The following is a 21,290-nucleotide window of genomic DNA, read 5'->3' on the forward strand; positions in this document are numbered from 1 at the left end:
TGTGGCGCGGCCGGAGCACGGGTGCAGGGGAACCGGCTAGCGGGGGGGAGGGGAAGGGAGCGGGCGGGAGAGAGAGAGAAGGGGGGCGGCCAGGGCTACAGCGAGGCGCTGCCACGCGGCCCCTCCCGCCGCGCTGCCTGCTGGGAGGGCTCCGCTCTGGTTGGCGGGGAAGGAAGGACGAGGACTGCCCTGCCGGGCTTGCTGCAGGGCGCTCCCGTCCTCTGCGCCGCCGCCCCCTACAGGGCGGCTGGAGCGGAACAAACAAACAAAAAAAGCGGCTGTGCCGCCCTAGGATTGGGCCGAATGCCGCCTTGTTCAATCTGCCGCCCCAAGCACCAGCTTGCTCGGCTGGTGCCTGGAGCCGGCCCTGGGTGCAGTACAGGTATAATGTTCTCCAGTAGCAGGATCAATATTGCCTTCAATTCTGGCCCCCCAAGATATTGATATATTGGGAGGAGCTCAAAGGAGAACCACACAACTGATGAGGGAGCCGGACATACAAGGATAGGTTTTACGAGGTAAATCTTGGCTGAGCAATGACTAAACAGGGACATGGTAGCAGTCTGTTAATAGCTGATAAGTGTAAGCACTAAGGCGGGAGAGGTATTGTGTGTGACATGCAGGAGTAATGGAATGAACCGAAGAAAGGATTATCAGACTGAATAGCCGGAGAAACTTCCTGTCAGTGAGAGGCACCAGGCTGTGGAACTGTCTGTCCCAGGGACAGGCTGGAAGCATCGAACCATGAGACTTTTAAAACTAGTCTGGAGAGAGCAGCAGAGGATGTAGTGCTGGGAACAGTCTTGCACTGGCAGAGGATGGGTAGGACATGGTCTGTTTCCCTGTCTAGCTCTGAGGGGATTCAATGCTGCTGAGATTCACCAGTTCAAGCAGGATACCCAGCATCCTCCTTCCCAACAAGACAACATCAACAACGCAACAGGTTGCTTCAGGCTTCCTACGGGCTCATACCAGGAATCCTGAGTAACCTCCTGATGCCTGAAGTTTGGCTCTCAGTATTGCCTGCATCACTCAGCCCAAGGGGAAAGCAACTTCTTTGAGCATATATTTTGGAGTGGTATTTTGGTGGGAAAGCTGGAGGAGCTACATAAAGCTACTGGCATTAGTGATACGATACATATTTAACTAGTCTTCCTCTAATTAAATTAAACGGATCCATTTCAGGACTAGAAAAGTGTCTTTAGACTCAGGGGAGGCCGGGTAGGTCAGTGGATTGTTAATGGGCGGCTACAGTCTTTCACCTCCACGTTAACAGTTCAGTTACAACTCAGGTCAGTAGAGTTTAGAGCTGAGCACTCACAGCCAAGAAAAACTTCTGCAAATATCTGTTGGATTTTTAAAACAAATTTGAGCATGTTCCTGCCCATTGGGCTCATCTTCCCCCAGCAAACAAGCTCGTGGACAATGACGTCCTTGGAAAGGGCACATTTTACGGGAGTGCTGTAGAATATTCTACAGAAAGCAAACTTAGAATTTGAAATTGTAAGAACCTGCCCTGAAAACCTAAGAATAACACTCACTTAGCTGGGAACAGAACAAACTTCTCCCAAAGCAGTTACAGACAAAGAGCTTACAGCAGGGATTATTTGACATATACTTTCAAATAGCAAATTGCACCTACTTTATGTCAAATATAAATTGCACCATCTCCAACTTTCTGAGTGCCTTGCTCAATCAGTACATGTATGAATCTGAAGCCCAAGCAAGACTGAGGACATGCTGACAGGAGGAAGGAGGTAGTTTGAAGAATTTGCCTCATCTATATAAGATCTCCCAATATCGAAGGGCCTAAGCCCTGACCACTAAGCAACACTCCCCACGAGCGAAGACCATCACAGGTAGTAAAACAAATGATACAGATACAAGGCTGGATTCTCACCGGGGTGTCTTTGCAGGTTCTGAAGGAAAACCTTTGCAACAGCACAATCATGGCCACTTTCAGGCTGAGAAGAGCAAACCTCATTCCAATGCAGTTCCTGGGACCAGCTCCAAAGGGCAGGAAAATGTAGGGGTCAATGCTCTCTCTGTTCTCTTTACTGAACCTGGTTCCAATCAGAGAAATGAAGAAACAAGTTAGGAGAAACTATTGTCTCAGGATCTGTCCTCTTTGTTGGATTTGGCATGCTCAAGGGATTGGGAGGAGGCAAAGGCCTGTTTTGCATATTTCAATCAGAACTCATCTATTTCCCATGTTCCTCCATCACTGTACAACTTCCATGCTGGTGCCTAGAATTTGCTGTATATCTCCAGAGCTTTCAAACGAGCAGGAAGTCCTAGAATATACTAGTGATTTCAGAGTAACTCTGTTCTCAGAACTGAAATTGAAATCCTTCTCATCCCAGAAACTAAACCCAGAGTCCATATCACAAAAAACGGCTCTAGATCTTCTTCTTATAACAAGTAAATGGACAAACAGAGCAAAGGTCTCTCCCTGTCTGGTCTGTACAAGAGCTAGCTTTTGAGACATGCCGCTCAGAAGAGAAGAGATATTCTTTCTTTGTGCTGCAGACCGGACAGGATCAGTGAAATAAAAGAGCTTTGCCAGTGAAACATTTAAATAATCCTAAGTCAAAATGACAACTTATATTTTTATAGCACATTCCATTCCCAAGTACTTCACAGATTTAAATGGATCTACAAACTAGATAAGGCTCACTACAATCACCACTGAAATAGAGCCTCTGGGGTAGGATGGAGCAGCTGTTTAATGGCATACAACAACACTTCACAAATGGTTAGACTAGGAAGTGAAGAAGAATACTATATCTAACTGTAATGGGGAAAGGTAGGCTAGGTAGATTATAATATTCCAGTCTGGAATTTAGCTAGAATACACATACTCTTATGAAAAGCAGCATGGGAACATTAATCACCACAAGTGGACAAAATGTCAATTTTACACTTCATCTGAACCAACAGTACCTCCAGAAGGCCAGCACTCTAGCTTGAGTCTGAGGTACAGGTGCAGTGCTGACCCAGAGGAACGTGTTACACCTACTTAATTCCCAACACTGCTTCCCAGAGTACACACACACACAATGTCAGGTGTTCCTTGGAGCTCACCCATCCAACTGCTGAGGTGGCCCTACTATGCCTGGCTTGGGAGAGCTGTTTGGAGCGCATCACAAAGAGGCTAAGTTGACTTCAGAGTAACTTGCGCGGAACTTCTAGTTCTTTAGTCATTTTTACGTTATTCATTCTCATCTCTAATGGTGTCCCCTCCTGAGTGGTGCTATCTGCCATCAGTTGTACCACTTGCCAGCCATGTATCTGATACTATAGCAGAGCTGGCCACCTAGCACAGTTCTCATCACTGTGCGTAAATCCAATTGGGTAATTACATTTCATCTGTCTAAGATTCCTCATGCAGTTTCAGCTGGACATGTTATTCTTCACATCTCCTAAACTTTGGCCTGGTGCTGTCATGCACTGTTAAACAGCTGCCCTGTTTCACCCCAGAGGTGGGTGCATTTCAACGACTGGGGATTAGTCTGCAATAGTTTGTAGAGTTTGGGCTCTTCGCATGAAGACTGCTATATAAATGTCAGCTCTTAATATCATTATTGAGAGAGAGAATTATTCCTGGCTCTCTGTGCCAACTCAGAATAGCTGCTGGGCCTTTTGCAATCCAGTGAGGGTTAGGCCACCTAATTCCATCAGATTCTTGCCTCATTTCTCAGGGTCTGACCCATCAGTAATTCCTGAGCAGGGAACATTCATAACGTGAACTGGAAAATTAAATTTTATTTTCTACACCACTTTGCCCTTCCATTGCTGATCTGCATGGCACTGTGCCAGTCACCCTATTGCTCTTGCTTTAATGTCTGGCCATAAACCCCTCAGTGGTATAGCCGCTGAGCACCGGTTTCAGTGTCATTTTCTTCAATACAGTTAATTAAATTCCATGCACAGTTTATGGATGTAGATCATAAAACTCCCCGCGCGGCAACGCTAGGACTGGATGTCAGACATTAATAAATGCCTCATTTAAATGCTATAGTCACGCTTCCCCCACTTTCGCTGCCATTTTCACTCACAGACATCAGGAGGAAACAGCACGTCTTCCCCCTCCCTGGCCCTTACCTCTCGGGCCTGAACTCTTCCGGCTCTGGCCAGTATTCCGGGTCCTGATGCAGCACGTAGGCTGGGATCAGTGTCACGGTGCCTTTCGGAATGGTCACTCCGTTTATCTCAATGGTTTTCTTGCAGACTCTTTCGATCCGCCCACCTGCGGGGAAGAGCCTGAGGGTTTCATTCACCACCATGTCGAGATACTCCATCTGCAGGATGGCGTCGTAGGTGGGAGCAGCCTGGGGAGGGAATGGCAGAGGGAAACAGATTTTCAGGTACAGAGGAGGCCATCTGAGGGCTTGCCTGGCTGCGTATATGCACAATAGCCATGCTAAACAGATCGGGATGACGATGGGACCCGGGGGCAAATCGTCATGTCCACCTCCAGCAGGACAGCGCCCTCTAGCATGAGGCTGAGGTTCTGGTACAGTACAATACTGCAGCATCGGGATGCCAATGGTTAAACTGGGGCTAGTTAGGCCCCGTCTTGCAGATGTGGGCTCAATGAGGCTCCTGTATCCAGGTTCCCCTTCAGTAGCCTCTGCCTGTGTCATCCAATCCAGAGGTTGTCTAAGATGGACACCAGGGAATGACCTCAATCCCCGTCCTTGGTCCTGCCCCGCCATTCCAGGTGCCCCCTGGCACAGACAGGCAGGTCGCACGAGGGAACTTCCATAGACGTCTCTGCTCCCTGATTCACCCAGATGCTATCGAAAGACTGGGATACTACGGCCAAAGGAAGCCTTGGTCACAATAGTGTATGGTGTAGGATTGACAGCCCTGGTGGGGGAAACCTCCTATGCACAGAACAGATGCTCCACCTTCCACCCAGGTTGAGCTCAGCCCCCGCCCAGCAGCGACCAGAGTGCGTCTGCTGGACCCAGAGCACTGCAAACCCCTCTGACCTTGTTGGGAAGAGCAGCGTCAATCTCCTCCTGCAGTCTCTGCTGCACGTCGGGGTGAGTGGCCAGGTTATAGGAGAGGAAGTTGAGGGTGGAGAGGGTGGAGCTGGTGGTCTCATAACCAGCTAAGATAAAGACAAGGGCCTGCGCCATAATTTCCTTGTCAGACAGAGCTGGAAAAAGAGGAATGAAAGCACACAGGGAGGGTGAAGCCTCCCTTCTATACACTGACCAGCTCAGATGAGAGCCCTACGCCTGGGTTTACTACAGTTCCTTTGCTGATCATTTCACCACAACAGCGAAAGGTCCATCTGACGTGGGTTAACCCCTCTAGACTCCAATAAGCAACAGCGGCAAGTGGTGGACTTGACTCCCCTCTCACCCTGGTGTAAATCAGGAGTAACTCCATTAAAATCAACTGAGTCACATCCACGTCCGTGAGATGGGAAACAGGCCCATTGAGTTTATTCGCTGCAACACAGCAGCCTGAAGAGCAGGCGTAGGAGAGACCCTGCTCTGGAGAGGGTTTGCGGAACTGCACTCCTGCTCCACAGTGCGTTTGAAAATATAAGAACATAACAGAGATATTCATAGGTGGACAGATGTCTGAAACTCTCCCCTAGGCTCTGAGGTGAACTGCAAGCTCCCGAGGGAAGGGCTGGACTGTGCTAAGCACACTGGCTGCACTCTGCAATAATTATTATTTAACAATTCTACTGCAACAGTGTCAGAGGCCACAGTCAGGATTGGGGCCCCATCGTGCAAGGCGCTGTACAGTCACCTGCCCCAAAGAGCGTACAAACTAAGGAGAGGGAGAAAATAAAACGATGTACAAATTTTACTTATATGACACACATTTTTATACTTTATTATGCATTGTTTTAAAATATAACCACTACATCTGAACTCTCTTTGATTACTGTCGCGGGGTGGTTACCTGGCTCCTGAAATAAGAAGAGTGAGAACAGCTGGGGGAAGCAGCCACAGCTGTGGCCAGCTCAATTAGGGCCCAGCTGGCCGTGAGAAGAGGGCCAGGGGCCAGGAGCTGGAAGAGTCTCTCTCCAGCCCTGGAGGGAGAAGGGCTAGCTGCCAGGGAGCAAGGTACCTGAACTGGAGCAGAGGTACTGGGGCAGGAGAGCTACAGCCTGGGGATAGGCAGAGGCAGTTGGTCCTACCCCCTTGCCAGTGATGAGTGGCCATGACAGACTGCCGTCTGCCCCAGTGAGTGGGGGCTAGATGACGACTGGCATTAGCCACTGAGGCAAGGTAGGTGTAGAGGGCTAGGGATTCTCCTGGGAGGGGAGACCCAGAGTGGGGGTACTGCAGTGGGCAGAACCCCAGGGTAAGGGGCACTGGGGTCCGGGAGGGACACGGGGGCCCTATGGCAGGCAAGACACCGGCCTGCAGAGGGCTCTCTGGGCTGTACAAGAACTAATTCCCAAGACGACCAGCAGGAGGTGCCGTGCCGGTGAGTCGTCGCCTCGCTACAATTACCCTTGGCCTCCCTTTTCCTGCTGGCTGAGTTTCTTATATAGGGTCTTGACGAATGGCATACAGGAAGGCAGAGTAGTTATTGGCTTTCCAGGGAGGGCGTTCCATGTGCAGAGGAAGACAGGATGAAAAGAGCGATGGGAATGACAGACAGGTGAGTGATCAAGGCTAATGTCATTGGCAGAGTATGGGAGGACGTGGCAAGAGACAAGGGCAAGGGCAGAGAAGTAAGGAGATATCTATATAGATATTAATTATAGTAACTAGGAGCACCTAGGGCCAAATCCTGAGTCATTTGCCCTGCTGGCTTTGACTCAGATTTCACACCGGTAAATCTCCAGTTAGGTTGATTAAGTGCCTCGGGATTTGCCCCTAGCTCATTAGGTTTGATTCTGTCCCATTTCATATGCAGCACACATCATTGCTGTCCTGATTCTCAAGAGTGCTGAGAATCAACAACTCCCATTGGCTTCAGTAGGGATTGTGGGTGCTCAGCATCTCTGAAACTCCAGCTGTTGGCGTTCAATTCTCTATTTCCGAGAGAGATCCAGATCACAGCATGCATTTCCGGAAAGCACGGAACTTGCTTTGGCGGGGGTGGCAGGGGAGGAATTTCTGGTCATCCTACTGACTTGTACTAAAACCCTGCCCCTCCAAAACTCTATATGAAACATCCTAGCTAGTGGCTGGGAGGAGGAGGGGCCGGCAGCCTTACCTTTATAGGAGTGTGTCTTCTTATTAGGGTCAGAGCTGCCATTTGAGCTCTGCGAGTCAACCATCAGCTGCAGGAAATCCACCCGGACCTGGGGATGGAAGGACAGAGTCAGGGCAGATCTACAGCATAAATGAAGGTGTGCTTGCAGTGCAGGTAGGCATGCCTGTGCTAGCTTTAATCTAATTAGCACAGGTAACAATAGTAGTAAGGACACGGTGGCATGGACTTCAGCGCAGGCTAGCACTCTGAGTACATACCCAGGGTTCCCTGCACGCTTGTACTGGGGCCGCTAGCCTGCACTGAAGCCCATGCTGCCACATCTTCACTACTGTTACCCATGCTAACTAAATTAAAGCTAGTGTGGGCTATGCTCACCTGCGCTGTAATCACACCTTTGTGTGCTGGGTAGATGCACCCTCAGAGGAGCAGTGGGTGGAATGAAAGGCTAGTCCAGCACTGGCTTCCCCTCTGATGCTTCAGCCCCAGTTCCTCCGTCAGTCCAGCAGCATAAGGAGGATGAGAAGGAAGCCCTCAAAGCATGGTGGCTAGGAGACTCCTTAAAGTGCAGGCCGGAGACCCATTTTGAGCAAGGGGATGATTTTCTTCTTATGGAAGCCTGAGCAGGACATTTTTCCAGTCTCACCCAAATTTGGCAAACTGAGAGCTAGTATGGAGTGTCGCCTTTGGGGACGGGCTCAGAAATCTTCCCCACATAGGATATGTCTACACCGGAGCTGAAGGCGCAATTTCCAGTGGGAGGAGACATACCCGCGCTAGTTCCGATTGCGTTAGCGTGCTAAAAATAGAACCACAGCTGCATCAGCATGAGCAGCGGGAGGGGCTAGCCACCTGAGAATGTACCTAGAGTCTCGGATGAAATTCTACTCGGGGTGCTTAGCCCTTCCTCCTGCTTGCGCCGTTGCAGCCACACATCTATCTTTAGCACACAGGCTCGATCAGAGCTGGCCTGGATCTGTTTCCTGGAGCTGGAAACGACATCTCCAGCTCCAGTGTAGTCATACTCTCGGAGCGAGCGCATGCATGATAAGGAAGACGAGGTGGGCCAGACTGACCGAGTGGGCGTTCTTCTGCCGCTCCTTCTTGATGCGCTGGATGATGTTGAGGAAAAAGTCCAGGAATCCTGAGGGAAACAGACTCACGTTCATCTTATCCAGCACTGGGGTGAGGAAGGGGAACATCACTGAAAAGGAGAGAAACAAAACCATTCCCCTCGCTGTTAACAGACTGCAGTAAGATGTGAGCTCCAAGGCACAGCGGGAGAGGGAGGAGGGTCTGGGCTACTCGCCAAGAACAACTAGCCTGCCAAATCACCTTTTTCTGGTGCTTCTGGCTCTAATGACAACTGGTGACTCCCAATTTACTTCACCTAGTTCAGACGCCCAGTCAAGAGGGATAACAGGAGCCCACGGTTGTGGGGTGGGTGGGAATTTCACTTGAGAATCTCCTGACTTTTACCCCTCTACTTAGCCAACTGTGGTGCCACATTCAGTGTAGTTGTCCTGCCAAGGGAATAAAAGTTCTCCATCTTTCCTCTGCATCCAGTTATTTTGCTGGGTACTGCAGACTGAGCTGGCCAAAAGAATGGGGGACAATCTCTCTATATAAGTATCTTTACAAACCTGCCTGGGGGCCTGATCCTACAAGGGGCTGAGCACCTCCTGAAAAGTGAAGGGGACCCTGAAATCCCAAAGGAGATGATGGGAGATAGGGTACACAGGCCCTAAGGCACTAATCCAGGAATCTGAGTCTTTAGGTGTGTAGGATCCTCATACCTACTGAGAGGAGCAGTGGGTTAAAGAAATTGAATGAGAGATACTTCTTGATGTAGGCAACCAGGGGGTCGTTGGGGTTGTTCATAGAGTCAATGTTCACACTAAATGAAGTGCTGGCCACCACATCCAAGCTGTAGGCGCCGAAGATGCTGAGGAGAGAGGTGGAGAAAACGAATGCGAGGAACTCAGCAGGACTAGGGGATCCTCCCAGGGAGAATCCTCAGCACAGAGAACTTCCCCTGTTCAAGGACTCAATACCCCCAAAAGCCTGGCACCTTGGTCCTATCAAAATTGAGTCCTTGCCCCAGTTTGGGTATGAACAAGACACATTTCCCCAGTTTTTGCCAGTTCCCTTTATGACTAAATTGCCCTCAATCTCTCTCTCTCTCTCTATGAGCCCAGCACACTGGATGGTAGGTGGATGGAGCTGAACTGCAGTACAGGGTAGCAAAGAACATGCTCTAAATTCCATCAGCATTTGAGAGCAAGCACCTCTCATCAGTAAAAGCGACTGTTAAAATTACCTTAAAATGCCTTTTTCCCCTTCTGCAGTTTGTCATGCTCCTGGGATGGGCCTGATTTCTCCCATCCCCAACAAGACTCTGCCCCTTCCCCCACTCCCACAACAGCTAGTAGAGTGACAAAACCACAGAAGTGTAGTGACTAGTACTGGTCTGGTCTGATCCGGGCAGAGAGAGGCAGCACGCAACTGAGAAATGTGCCAGGAGCAGGACTGTTATGGAGATTGTCTCCATGTCACAGCTCAGGAAAGGTGGGGGAGAAAAGTGGGAATGTAGAAATATCTTTGTGGGGGCCTGGTCCCTATTGTGGAAGCATCAGAATATCCATGTGCGTTTTAAATAAAAGTAAACACATCTTTACAGTGTGATGGGCATTGTCTCGAGTGGAAGATGCTGTGTGAAGGCTGTCATGGCCTCTCCAACTCAACTATACTTCACAGAGATGAAATGCAGCATGCTTAGGGTAAGCTAGAGCCAAACCAAACTCTGTGGCTGGGGCTACCTTATGAACCCCAAAGACTTGCTCCCCACATCTGTGGTGAACACAGGGTCTTTCCTGCCAGCCCAACAAAGCTACTCACCTCTTCATTTCCAGGGACTCGTCGTTATCCACTTTCTTCTGGATGTTTTTCACTAAAATCTCTCCATGGCGATTCATGAGAGGAAACATCTGAAACGCAAACCAAAGCACAAGGCATTGCAGACGCCTTCCGGTTCCTGAGGCAGGGTCACCGCTAGGTAACTCAGCATTGGTATTTGCTGGCTGTCCCCTCATAATGATCAACACTCTGGTTTGAGGGGGGCATCATTACAGCCAGGGCTCAGACATGGTTGGGGATAAAACAGGGTTGCTCTTATCTCTGTAGTTGGTCCACAGAATCATCTGGGTGTGAACTAAAAGGGGTCCCCCCCACATCACACCCAGCTTCCCCTCCAGAAAGCACCACATGGTGCAAAGGCCAATGGAGTGCCGTCCATCAGTGACACAGGTAGATTCTGTAGCTGTCTGCCCTGAAGGGAGAGCATAGGTGAAAAGGATTGAGAAACCCATGTAGTCCATCTCCCGGCTACAGTGTGGAAAGGGAGACGGATGTGCTTCGGCACCAGTGGTCAAGCACCCACCCTTAGTGCTGGGCAAATAGTGTTTTTTTCTGGTTTGGGGGCAATTCCTAAAAATTGGGAGGAGAGGAAAAAACTGTTTTGGGTCAAACTGAAAAGGTGTTTTTTTTGTTTTTTTTGTTTTTTTTTTAATATTTGGCAAACCAAACAGTTGAAAAACATTTCATTTCGGGTTGAACAAAATGTTTCATTTTGACAAAATCAAATTGTTTCATTTAGATTTTCACCATTTGTAAACTTAAAAAAAAATTAAAGGAAGCTTTTAAAGGAAAAGTCATTTCAAACAAAAAAAATCAAAACATTTCAAAAATGTCAAAACAAAATGGCTAGACTTTTTTGGGATTATTTTTCAAATTATTTTGGATTATTTTATGGTCCCCTACTTCTCTATTGTTTATCTGCAGGGTCTCTGATTCTTTAATTGTTTCCATCTGTTCAATAACTAATTTTGCAAGATTTAAATCAACTAAGGTGGTGGGATGTGATTGGTTAAAGAATTGTTTCATAATGGGCTGTGATTGGTGAAAAATACTGTTTGGTAGTACTTTAGTTCAAAATGATTGGTTATGGTACAGCTAAGCAGGACTCAAGTTTCACTATATAAACTGGGGTCCAAAAGGAAGTTCTTTGGAACGTAACTGCAGGACACGGCCCAAAATCAGAGCTGCCAGATCTCAACATCCTGCCAATTATATTGTGCAGAAGCTGGAGCCCCAGATGACCTGACCCTGACTGGCCAGCAGGAAAAATTCATCTGCCTTATTGGGAGTGATGAGCATATATGCTTAGTGTGTAGGGTGACCAGATGTCCTGATTTTATAGGGACGGTCCCGCTTTTGGGGGCTTTTTCTTATATAGACACCTATTACCCCCCTACCCCCATCCTGATTTTTGACACTTGCTATCTGGTCACCCTATTAGTGTGTGTATTCGGTTAATAAATAGAGGTTAAGGATATTGCCGTGTTAGGCCCTTTCACTGGTAAAAGGCCCCACAAACCCGCAGAAGAATACTCCCTGAGCCTAAGAACTGGGTAAGGGCGGGGTGACTATATTAACCCCTTGTGCCCACGGAAAAGTAAAGGTGAGGTGCTCTATAATGTGCGGGTAACAAGCCGTGGCGATGAGAGTGACAGGAGGGGCTGGCTGACAGAGTATGTACCTATTATCTCAGATGGGCACGAACTTGGGGTGGCTAACCTGTCTTGCCACCCATGGTCCCACGGCCATGCTCTATTTTTAGCATGCTATCTGGATCACAGCTGGCAGGAATATGTCTCCTCGAGCTGGGAATCACACCCCCAGCACTCCGACTGCGGATCTACCCATTGTGCTGCTGTCCTCATTGTGAAGAGGGATCAGCAAGAAGAAATCTCAGGTCAATGGTGGGATCCCCGGTAACAGATTGCAATACCCTAGTATGGCAAATCTTGGAAAGAGAATGTAGCCATTTAATTTCCCCAGAGGTCAGTTCTTTACTCTCAGTAAGGATGAGAGGCCATGATGAGGGGCAGAATGGGGAAAAATCCACCACCCTCATCCTGACTGAAAAAACATCATGTTGTGGAAATGCACATAAGGATGGGTAGGCGGAGGCCCTTTTGGGAAACGAGTATGGCAAGGGGATGAGTGGCACAGCAAGATGATTTTCAGGTGGCTCTGTATTCAGGCACCAAATCCAAATAGCTTTCAAGCCACTGACCCAAACTGGAACTATTAATGTAATCTGGACTTCACCTCCTTTAGTTTCCCGCTGGTGAACGTTGGAGAGAGCACAGTGCGAATCCTTTTCCACTGCTCATCTGTAGCTATCGTAAGGGCAGACTCCAAATCTCCACTTAGACCAAAGACCTAAAGGGGGAGAATAAAGCAAAAGGTACCTGCTTACACAGTGCATTGTGGTAGGATTTCAACCAGCACTTTCACATGGCCGTCCTGAACACGGAACTCTGACTGTGCCCACAACGCCTTAGCAATGGGACCCCTGCTGCCTGCACCAGGAAACTGTAGGATCAGGCCCATTATGGTACTACTGCAATATGGAAGCAAAGACCTTGCCCTGCCTGGTGGGTGAAGCAATGAATTGTATGCAATGCTACAGTATATTTGAACTGAAGCACTCCAAATATCAATCAACCTGGCCTCACAACCCCCTCTGAGGTCAATATCATTACCTTTGTTTTATAAATGGGGAAACTGAGGCACAGAGATGGGACGTGTGACTTGCCCACAGTCACACAGTGAGTCAATGGCAGAGCCGGGAATAGGACGCAGGTGTCCTGTCTCCCAGGCCTGTCCTGGGAGCAGCCCGTGTTACTGAAAGGTTGCATTGCTCTGAGAAACCCTGCCTTACCACCACACACATGCTGCATCAGGCATAGGAAAGCCCTATACTGGATACCTACCCGGCGATTGGTAAAGAGGGTATAGCACTCTTTCACCAGGATGGTTTTGATGATTACAGGGTCCAGAATAGCCAGGACTGGCTGCCTGCCGTCAAAAAATCTAGGCCAAAGAGAAACTCTGAATCAGTCCTATGTTTGTGTCAGATAGAGCAGCAGTGTCTTGGTTTAGTTATGAATAAATAATCATCCAAACTAATTTACAATGCCAATACCAACGGGGCCTCAATTCTCTGCATCCTGCCCCCTGCAAACTCCCCTAAAACCCGTCAAAAGGGATACGATTCTGAAATTGTTTTATTACTCAGTAAATAGAAGAAATAGGGGTGGAAGAATAGTTCCAAGCATTGATATCTAGCATTTCTAGCAAATATCTGCACTGCTGACAACAGCATTGCCAAAGTGGGGTGTCTTTGGGCAGGGGGATGCTGATTATCACTGTATTGATTCATTGTGTTTGTGCTGTCTGATCTCTCTCGGTTTCCCTCATTGGTTAATAAATCCACCCCGATTAGCCCAAATGGAAGAAAAATGGATTTCTCTGCACAGCGTCTCAGAAAAGCAGAGGGGGAAAAAAACCAAACATCTGCTGCGTCTGTTTTTTTCATCAAAGTATGTAGAAAAACATTAAAATCCAAGGCTTGGGCCCAGGGGCGGGTGAGCCGGGGGTGCAGGTGCGTGTCTCAGATTTCACAAATCTCAAGCACTTTTATCTTTTAAAAATGTTTTGAGCTCATGAAACGTTTCAGAGTTTTGTGCAACAATTTCCCTCCGAGAGGATGCTAAGGGAAATGCGATGAGAGAGCCCCCTGCGTTTCTGGCCACATTGTGAAAGAGGCAGTCAGGACTAAAGGTAGCTCATGCCCTGATTGTAGGAGGAGCTGATAAACAAGATAAAAACCTGCAGCAGCAGCCAGCCAGACAGAATGGCAACTTCAAAGGCTCCAGGCTCATTTTGGGATCTAGAAGCCATGATTTCCGCGTGGGTTGTAAAGCTGGGGAAAGACGGTCTCCCTTCCTTGTCCGGGAAGGCTTACTCGGAGCACAGGGGTAAGGTCTGGACCGCACTGAGCGGAGGTGCCATTCTCTCAGGGTTAGGTGAAAGGGGAAGCACTCCACAGACAGAAATGGCATCTCTGAAAGTGCTGCTGCTGAGGAACAAGGGAGACCACAGAAAGAGGCAGTTTGTGCCTCCCTGGGACACCCAGCACAGGTTACAGGAGCCCTGAGGGCCGCTCAAATTTGTGTCTTACTACAATGACCCCTATGGGGGTTGGCAGGGAAGTTGAATCTTCCAGGAGCAGGCCGAGCCCAGCCATGCCTCCTCCAACCCTTGCTATGCCTGCCCCTATATCCCAGAATGCCCCTGTGATTGTAGGGGGGCAGCTCTGCCTAGCTGTCAGAGCCACATATAGGGGCTCCCTGTGCTGGAGGTATTCCTGGGGGGCCTCATGCCTGCCCTACAACCTTTTAGCTCCAGGCTAGCTGGCACAAGGGGCTGTAGGGCCGTGTCAAATCTGGCCCAGAGGGGGTAGGATTGGGCTATTTACTAAGCTGCTGTGCAAACAAAAGATCAGAGCACTATCTGCCATCCTCCCAACACTGATCAGAGCATTACAACCCCAACCGGAAACAAAGGGCGAGAGAAGAGGGTGATGGGGTGAAAGGGTTAAAGGGCAGTTGGGCACATTCACTCCACCTGGGCAATAATCCGATCCTAGCTTGTCAGCCAGAGGGGACAGGACTGAAAATGAATGGGGCGGTTACTCAACAGACACCTGGGCCTTATAAACCGGCTGAGAAAGTTCAGGCAAGCAGGCTCCTGCAAAGGGCACTGTTAGGCTACGTCTACACAGCAAAGAAAAACCTGCGGCTGACCAGGGCTGGCTCTAGACCCTCCCACACTGCAGGGTCCTAGAGTCTGGGCTCCAGCCCGAGCCTGGACGTCTACACAGCAATGAAACAGCCCCGAGTGGGCCGGCCCGGGTTTTTCTTCGCTGTGTAGTTAGTGGCTAGAGGCCTCAGGGAGACTAAGGTTGGGTGGGACAGAGCTGGAGAAAGGCAGTGGAACCCCCAGGGAAGGGTTGGAGCACAGTTCCCAGAGGACAGGCTGACTCTGGGACTTTGGACTGCACTTGGATATTTATTATTATTAGGACTAGTCGCTTCTCAGCTGGAGGGGCTGAATGGTGCCCAAAGACAGACAGCCTGCCAGGGGTGCTAAAGATGAAAACCCCTGCATCATTGCACCCTGACACAAGGGGGCACTCTCGAGATGAGCACGCCCCATTACAAAGAGCCTTTGAGAGACAAAGCGGAAGATCTCAGTGTGCTCCAGTAGCCTCAGTCATATTTTCAGCACAGAGGAACTGAGACTGGTGAACCTGAGTTTCCCCTGTGATCTAGCCTACCACAGCAGGAATTAAAATGCCAAGATAGAGCATTATGTGGAGAAAAAGAGGTTGCAATGACCAATGGCCCTTTGAAAGGATGTAATCGTTATGTTTTGGGGCTCCCCAGATCTCACCATGAATTAGGGATTTTGTTCAGTGGAAAACTCACCCCCAAATTTTACCATATTTCTGGAAACACTTCTTGTCGAAATCCAGAATTCCCTGCGAGAGAGAGACAGAGGTTAGATGTCTGCAGGTAAACAGCGAGCAAAGGAGGGCCGCAGTTTGGGTTTCTCCGTAGCAAACCAGAAATAAATGGCAGAGATGGGTCAGGTGGGCAGAAGAGAAAGGTGGGCTGCCCTGAGGCGCAGATACGTCTTTACTGCCACAAAGGGTGTGTTCTTAACTTGAGTTAGCTAACACCCCTTTTTTTCTGCAGGGAAGACAACCCCTTAGTATGAATCCAACCACCTGGCCTAAAGGCACCACTTATTTCCATCCAACAAAGATGGTGACCATAAGGGAAACCACATGAAAAAAGAGTCAATGCTTTATTTTAAGGGGCATTTTAGGGACAAGCCATTTCCCGTGGTATACCGTGTATCTTTCTCCCAAGTGAACATCTCTCCTGCCCTCAGGTGTAAAGTGTAATGATCAAAAGCGTCAATGTAACAACGTTTGGAATGACCTGGGCAGAGAGGCGGGCTGGCTGTTCCGAGTACAATCCCACTCGAGACCTTGGGGGAGTACTTGGGCCGTTAGGCCAGGCTGCTGTGGCTACACTGCTATTTTCAGCACACTGGCTCAATTGAAGCTAGTGCATTTACCTGAGTCTACCTGAGCTGGAAATTACACCTCCAGCAGCTGTGCAGACGTACCTGAGAGAAGCTTGGTCTTCGCAGGGACTGATGCTGGCCTCTCCTCAGTAGCTAGTGCAAACCACGACCACACAGGAGGCCAGACTCATGAAGAGCCATGGCACTTTGTCCCTTAACAAGCAGGGCTGGGAGCATTGTGGACAGGATTTGAGCTTTTGGTTTCCAAAGGTCCCTAGCTGCTGCAGGGATGCACCAAGAGTGGGGGAGAGAAACTAGGGAGGAAAACAGGTGGCTGAGAATAAAGAGGTGGGTGAAACATATATCACCAACTTCGCTCATCTTAGCCAGCGCCCGGTGGCAGTGTCTTACACCTCCTGAGGCTGTATCTTCTCAAAAGATCCCAAAGTACTTTACAAGCCCCACTGGAAAGCAGCTCCTCCAGAGCTACACCCAGCATGCTGCAAAATAGTGAAGGGAGGGGAAATTCTAGCCAAGGACTCCAGGGCTAATTGCTGGGCTTGCAAGAAGGGCCACGAGACCTTTAATGTCCAAGCCGGACAGGCAGGACTTTGAGTTTTAAGGCTTCATCTCAAATGACTGAATATAGAGCCCACATCTGGATCGGGGGGAGACACAAGAACCCAGGATTGAATAATGCTTCCGCCTCTTTACAAAAAACCCCAATCAAACTGTTGACCTTAGGGGAGGTCAACATTGCCCATATCTATGCCAGCATAGCCCCGTCATAGAGACGCAGCTTATACCGACGGGAGGGCTTTTTCTCTTGGGGCAGCAACGCCACCTCCCAGAACAATGGTAGCTACATCGACTGAAGCATTCTTTCCTGGACACAGCTGCAGCTACATGGGTGGTTAGGCTGGTGTAACTACACCTCTATCCCGATATAACACTGTCCTTGGGAGCCAAAAAATCTTACCGCGTTATAGGTGAAACCGCGTTATATCGAACTTGCTTTGATCCGCTGGAGTGTGCAGCCCTGCCCCCGCCGGAGCGCTGCTTTACTGCGTTATATCTGAATTCGTGTTATATCGGGTCGCGTTATATCGGGGTAGAGGTGTATGTCAGTCGGGGTGTGGATTTTTCACACCCCGACTGGTGTAGCTATGTCAACCTAACTATTAATATAGACCAGGGTTTAGCAATGGTGAATTAGGAACCACAATACAGGCTTGACATCAATTCCCCTCTCCTGAAGTTCTGAAGCCAAGTTGCTCCCATGGTTGGGGTACAATTGTCCTCTCTAAGGGCACATCTACACGGGAACACTCAGGAAAGATAAATCAACTTACCCTAAAGTCACCTAAAGGGGTGACTTTAAAGTGCATTATTTAAAACACATTAAACCCCTCTGTCGATGTTTTTCATTCAGAGTAAAGTTGCCTTTAAGGAACTTCAGATTCATGCCTTGAGTTAATTCAGCTTAACTTTCCTGAATGTCCCCATGAAGACATGCCCTGAGTCTCCTATAGACACCAGGTTTAGACCCCCTATTAAACCTTTGCACAGGAGCAAGGCAGAGACAACCCCCCACCCTACGACCACAGGTTAGTTAAGAGCCATTATCCTCCGAATGGGCAGATAGCAAAAACTCCCACCACTCACATTCCGGTATTGGTGGAATGTTCCGATGAAAGGCAGAGGCCTTGGCCCAGGAATACCCAGCTTCTTAAAGAATCTGTATGGCCAGATCCCATAACTGCAGAGCAAACAGAGAGCAAATACATGAGCGACAGGTCATTTATACGTGAATGGCCTCTGTGCTGATGGTTTAAACAGCTGTCACCATCACTTAGGTACTGCTGAACTAATGGAGAGAGAACACATGTACAAAGGAGCAGGGCTTTGTCTAGTTGTCTCTCTCTTTCTCTGCCTAATGGGAAGGGGATAAGTGTGTTGCAGTCGCATTTACCTTCTTGTGCCATTCTCCATATGGCAAAATCCTCTCCACCCAACTAAAGCCCAGATAGTCATACTCCATGCAGGTGGCATGAGGGGAGAGGAAATCCACCCCCAGGCAAGTGCTAGGGTGAGGGACAGCTGCTGTTCCTGTCTATGGGCTGGAACGTAGCCGCATTCCACAGTCCTTCAGTGCTAGTCATGCAGGATACAGTAGCCACAGGATCAGAGTAAAGCAGTCCATGCATGGCTTTCTGACTGGTACTATAAGGGGCTCTTACCCTGGCTATCAGCTGTTCACAGATCAGCTTGCAGCCCCTACGTGCTTACCCTATGCAAGAGTTGAACTGCGTGGAGAGCCTTGCACCAGCTCTCTGTGTCACAGATGACTGTCACCTGCAGTGCTCCGCAAGGAGTCAGCTTCCAGATGGTCCCAATAGTCTGCCTTAGCTTCCTTGCCACGTTACTCCACGTGGCCTCCTACATGTAGTAGCGCAGGTCTTTCACACTGAGGTCAGAAGGCTCCGACAAAGCAGCATAAAGTCACTGCCCAAGGCGTAGCAGTTTCAGCAGGGACTCTGCAGTTTGGAGCTGATACCCTTGTCCTTTTTATTTTTATTTTTATACTTTTTACAAAGTGTGTTCCATTGCCAATGTGTAAAGGATGCAGTATCGGAATCCCCAGCAGGTACGGAGGATTTGGAAACCTGGTGCTGGGATGTGACACCTTCCTGCTGGATAAGGGTGAGATGGAAAGCTCCCAGATGTACCGTGCTGATGGGCACGAGACCCTGGAGAGTGGATGTGCCCATCTCTGTTCCCTGGGCTTTTGCTGCCTTAGCTCAGTGAAGCAGCATGAAAGACCTGAATGGGGCATTGCTTCATTTGCAAGAAGCATTTAGATTTTATTTCAATACAGTATAACAGGTGGTTGTTGCTGTTTTGGAAACACCATCTTTCCCTCCCCTAACAGAGCCAGGAGAGAAGCCAGAGGAGCTCCAGGCCTCAGTCCTGGAGGGGAGGCCAGCACTTGCAAACATGGCTGTAAGGTTAGCCACCCAAACCTTCCCCTCTCCTGGGGGAACTACTTTAGGCACCTAAGGGTATGTCTACACTGCAACTAAAAATCCACAGCTGGCCAGTGCCTGCTGACTCAGGCTAAGGGGCTGTTGAACTGTGGTGTAGACATTTGGCCCCAAGCTCTGGGACCCTCTCACCTTGCAGGATCCTAGAGCCTGGGCTCCAGCCCATGCCAGAACATCTACACCGCAATTAAACAGTCCCTTAGCCCGAGCCAGCTGGCACAGGGCAGCCGCGGGTGTCTAATACCAGTGTAGACATAGACTTACCCTGAGCACTTTGGCCTGTGTGTCTTGACCGAAGCCCCAGAGGGAGTCAGTATCCAAGCTGGGATTGGTTCCTTGCCACTAGACCTCACTGCCTCTCATATTTTTGGGCTGCCCCCCTTTGCAATTAGAGGTCATGCTGCCTGCTGAACTATGGCTAGCAGGAAGCTTGCAAGCCACTAGTGCATTAGGTACATTTCTAGGGTCTGGTCTACACCTACAACATAGGTCAACCTAGCTATGTCGCTCAGGGGTGCGAAAAAGTCACACACACACATACACACCCCGAGAGACATAGTTACGCCAACCTAAGCCCCAAGGTAGACCGAGGAAAAAATTCTTCAGCTACCACCTTTCGAACGGGTGGATTCACTGAATTGATGGAAAAGCCCCTTCTGTTGCTGTCGCAAGTGTCTGCGCTGCAGCGGCGCCATTGGAGTGCAGACCTACCTTAAGAGTCCCTGTGGAAAGAGTGAGCCCTGGTCTACACGGGGCGGGAGGTCGATCTAAGTCATGCAACTTCAGCTACGTGAATAACGTAGCTGAAGTCGACGTACTTAGATCTACTCACCGTGGTGTCTTCACTGCGGTGAGTCGACTGCTGCCGCTCCCCCGTCGATTCCGCCTGCGCCTCTCACAGCGGTGGAGTACAGGAGTTGACGGGAGAGCGCTCGGGGGTCGATTTATCGCGTCTAGACTAGATGCGATAAATCAATCCCCACTGGATCGATCGCTGCCCGCCCATCCGGCGGGTAGTGTAGACCTATCCTGAGAGACGTTATCTTTTTCTAAACCGAAAGTCAGGTTCTGTCTTTATATTTATAGGCCAACCCAAACCGGGGAGTTGAAGGCGGGAAGTGCTGTGCCCACAGGAGTGCGGGACCAAATAGACCAGTTCTGCTTCACAGTAAACAAGATGCAAGCCAGAGCATCTTCTGCTGAGTTTCTTTGGCAAAAGGCGTTCGCCCTCCTCTGTGTATTATCCTCTCCCCCTGTTTCTCTTTTCTCCACCCGTAAGGAGTTCCCTGAAGTCCAGTGAAGGCCATGCCCTTCCCTGTTAGGAAGGCCAGTCCCTCTTCTCTAGCTGAATGTCCATTATTTTCCTGGTCTGCTTCTCCCCTAAATGCTCCCAAAGGCCTTGCAAGTACTAGTCAAACACCACGGAAGATCCCTTGTCCTATCGCCTGTTAGAGGCAGGGTTCTACTTACAGCATCAAGAGGCTCACGAAGGCAATGAGTAAAATCCAGGTTTCTAGGGATAAACTCGGAAGGAAATTCATCTCGACTCCCTGCCTGCTCCAAGCAAACAACTCTCAGCTCCAAAGAGGCTTCTCTGCTATTTCAAGTTTTTCAGCCCTCCAGCCGAGTATGGCAGTTTTTCTGCAAGGGATGTTCCTGGTCACGTGACTTAGTAGGCTGTTATTTACTCTCATTGCACGATATTTAACCCTCAAATGGGCTTCTCCCTGGAGTGCCTGTGAAAACTGTATCTGCTTTCTGTTTGCATCACTTCCCTCAGCATCCTCTGAGCTCTGAGGTGCCTTAGCAAAGCCTATTGGCCTGTAGCCAACCTACCCGTCAGATCCCTCATGCTGCCTCCCCTTTTTCCTAAGCTTAGGGTGACCAGATGTCCTGTTTTTATAGGGACAGTCCCGTTTTGGGGACTTTTTCTTATATAGGTGCCTATTACCCCCCACCCCCTGTCCCGTTTTTTCACAGTTGCTATCTGGTCACCCTATCTAAGCTAGAGAGGTGCCCTGTGCTGCAGTCTTGAAATACAGC

At 49.3% G+C, this 21,290-nt stretch overlaps 1 protein-coding gene across 1 annotated transcript in view; it reads right to left on the reverse strand.

Moving 5' to 3' along the window:
• The window catches only part of LOC112110333 (cytochrome P450 3A24-like), a 23,618-nt gene extending 2,735 nt beyond the window's left edge, over positions 1–20,883 (reverse strand). The window contains exons 1-12 of the mRNA XM_024205276.3: positions 20,718–20,883; positions 17,869–17,962; positions 15,597–15,649; positions 13,038–13,137; positions 12,370–12,483; positions 10,096–10,184; positions 8,994–9,142; positions 8,274–8,401; positions 7,201–7,288; positions 4,998–5,167; positions 4,105–4,331; positions 1,901–2,063 (exon numbers count right to left, since the gene is read on the reverse strand). Of these exons, the coding sequence (XP_024061044.2) occupies positions 1,901–2,063; positions 4,105–4,331; positions 4,998–5,167; positions 7,201–7,288; positions 8,274–8,401; positions 8,994–9,142; positions 10,096–10,184; positions 12,370–12,483; positions 13,038–13,137; positions 15,597–15,649; positions 17,869–17,962; positions 20,718–20,788 (1,446 nt within the window). The 5' untranslated portion in view covers positions 20,789–20,883. The remainder of the gene's footprint in view (positions 1–1,900; positions 2,064–4,104; positions 4,332–4,997; positions 5,168–7,200; positions 7,289–8,273; positions 8,402–8,993; positions 9,143–10,095; positions 10,185–12,369; positions 12,484–13,037; positions 13,138–15,596; positions 15,650–17,868; positions 17,963–20,717) is intronic.
• Positions 20,884–21,290: the final 407 nt, after the last annotated feature.

This window comes from Terrapene carolina, unplaced genomic scaffold (genome assembly GCF_002925995.2).
Source record: "Terrapene carolina triunguis isolate 2854851 unplaced genomic scaffold, T_m_triunguis-2.0 Scaffold93, whole genome shotgun sequence".
NCBI classification, from domain to species: Eukaryota; Metazoa; Chordata; order Testudines; family Emydidae; genus Terrapene; species Terrapene triunguis.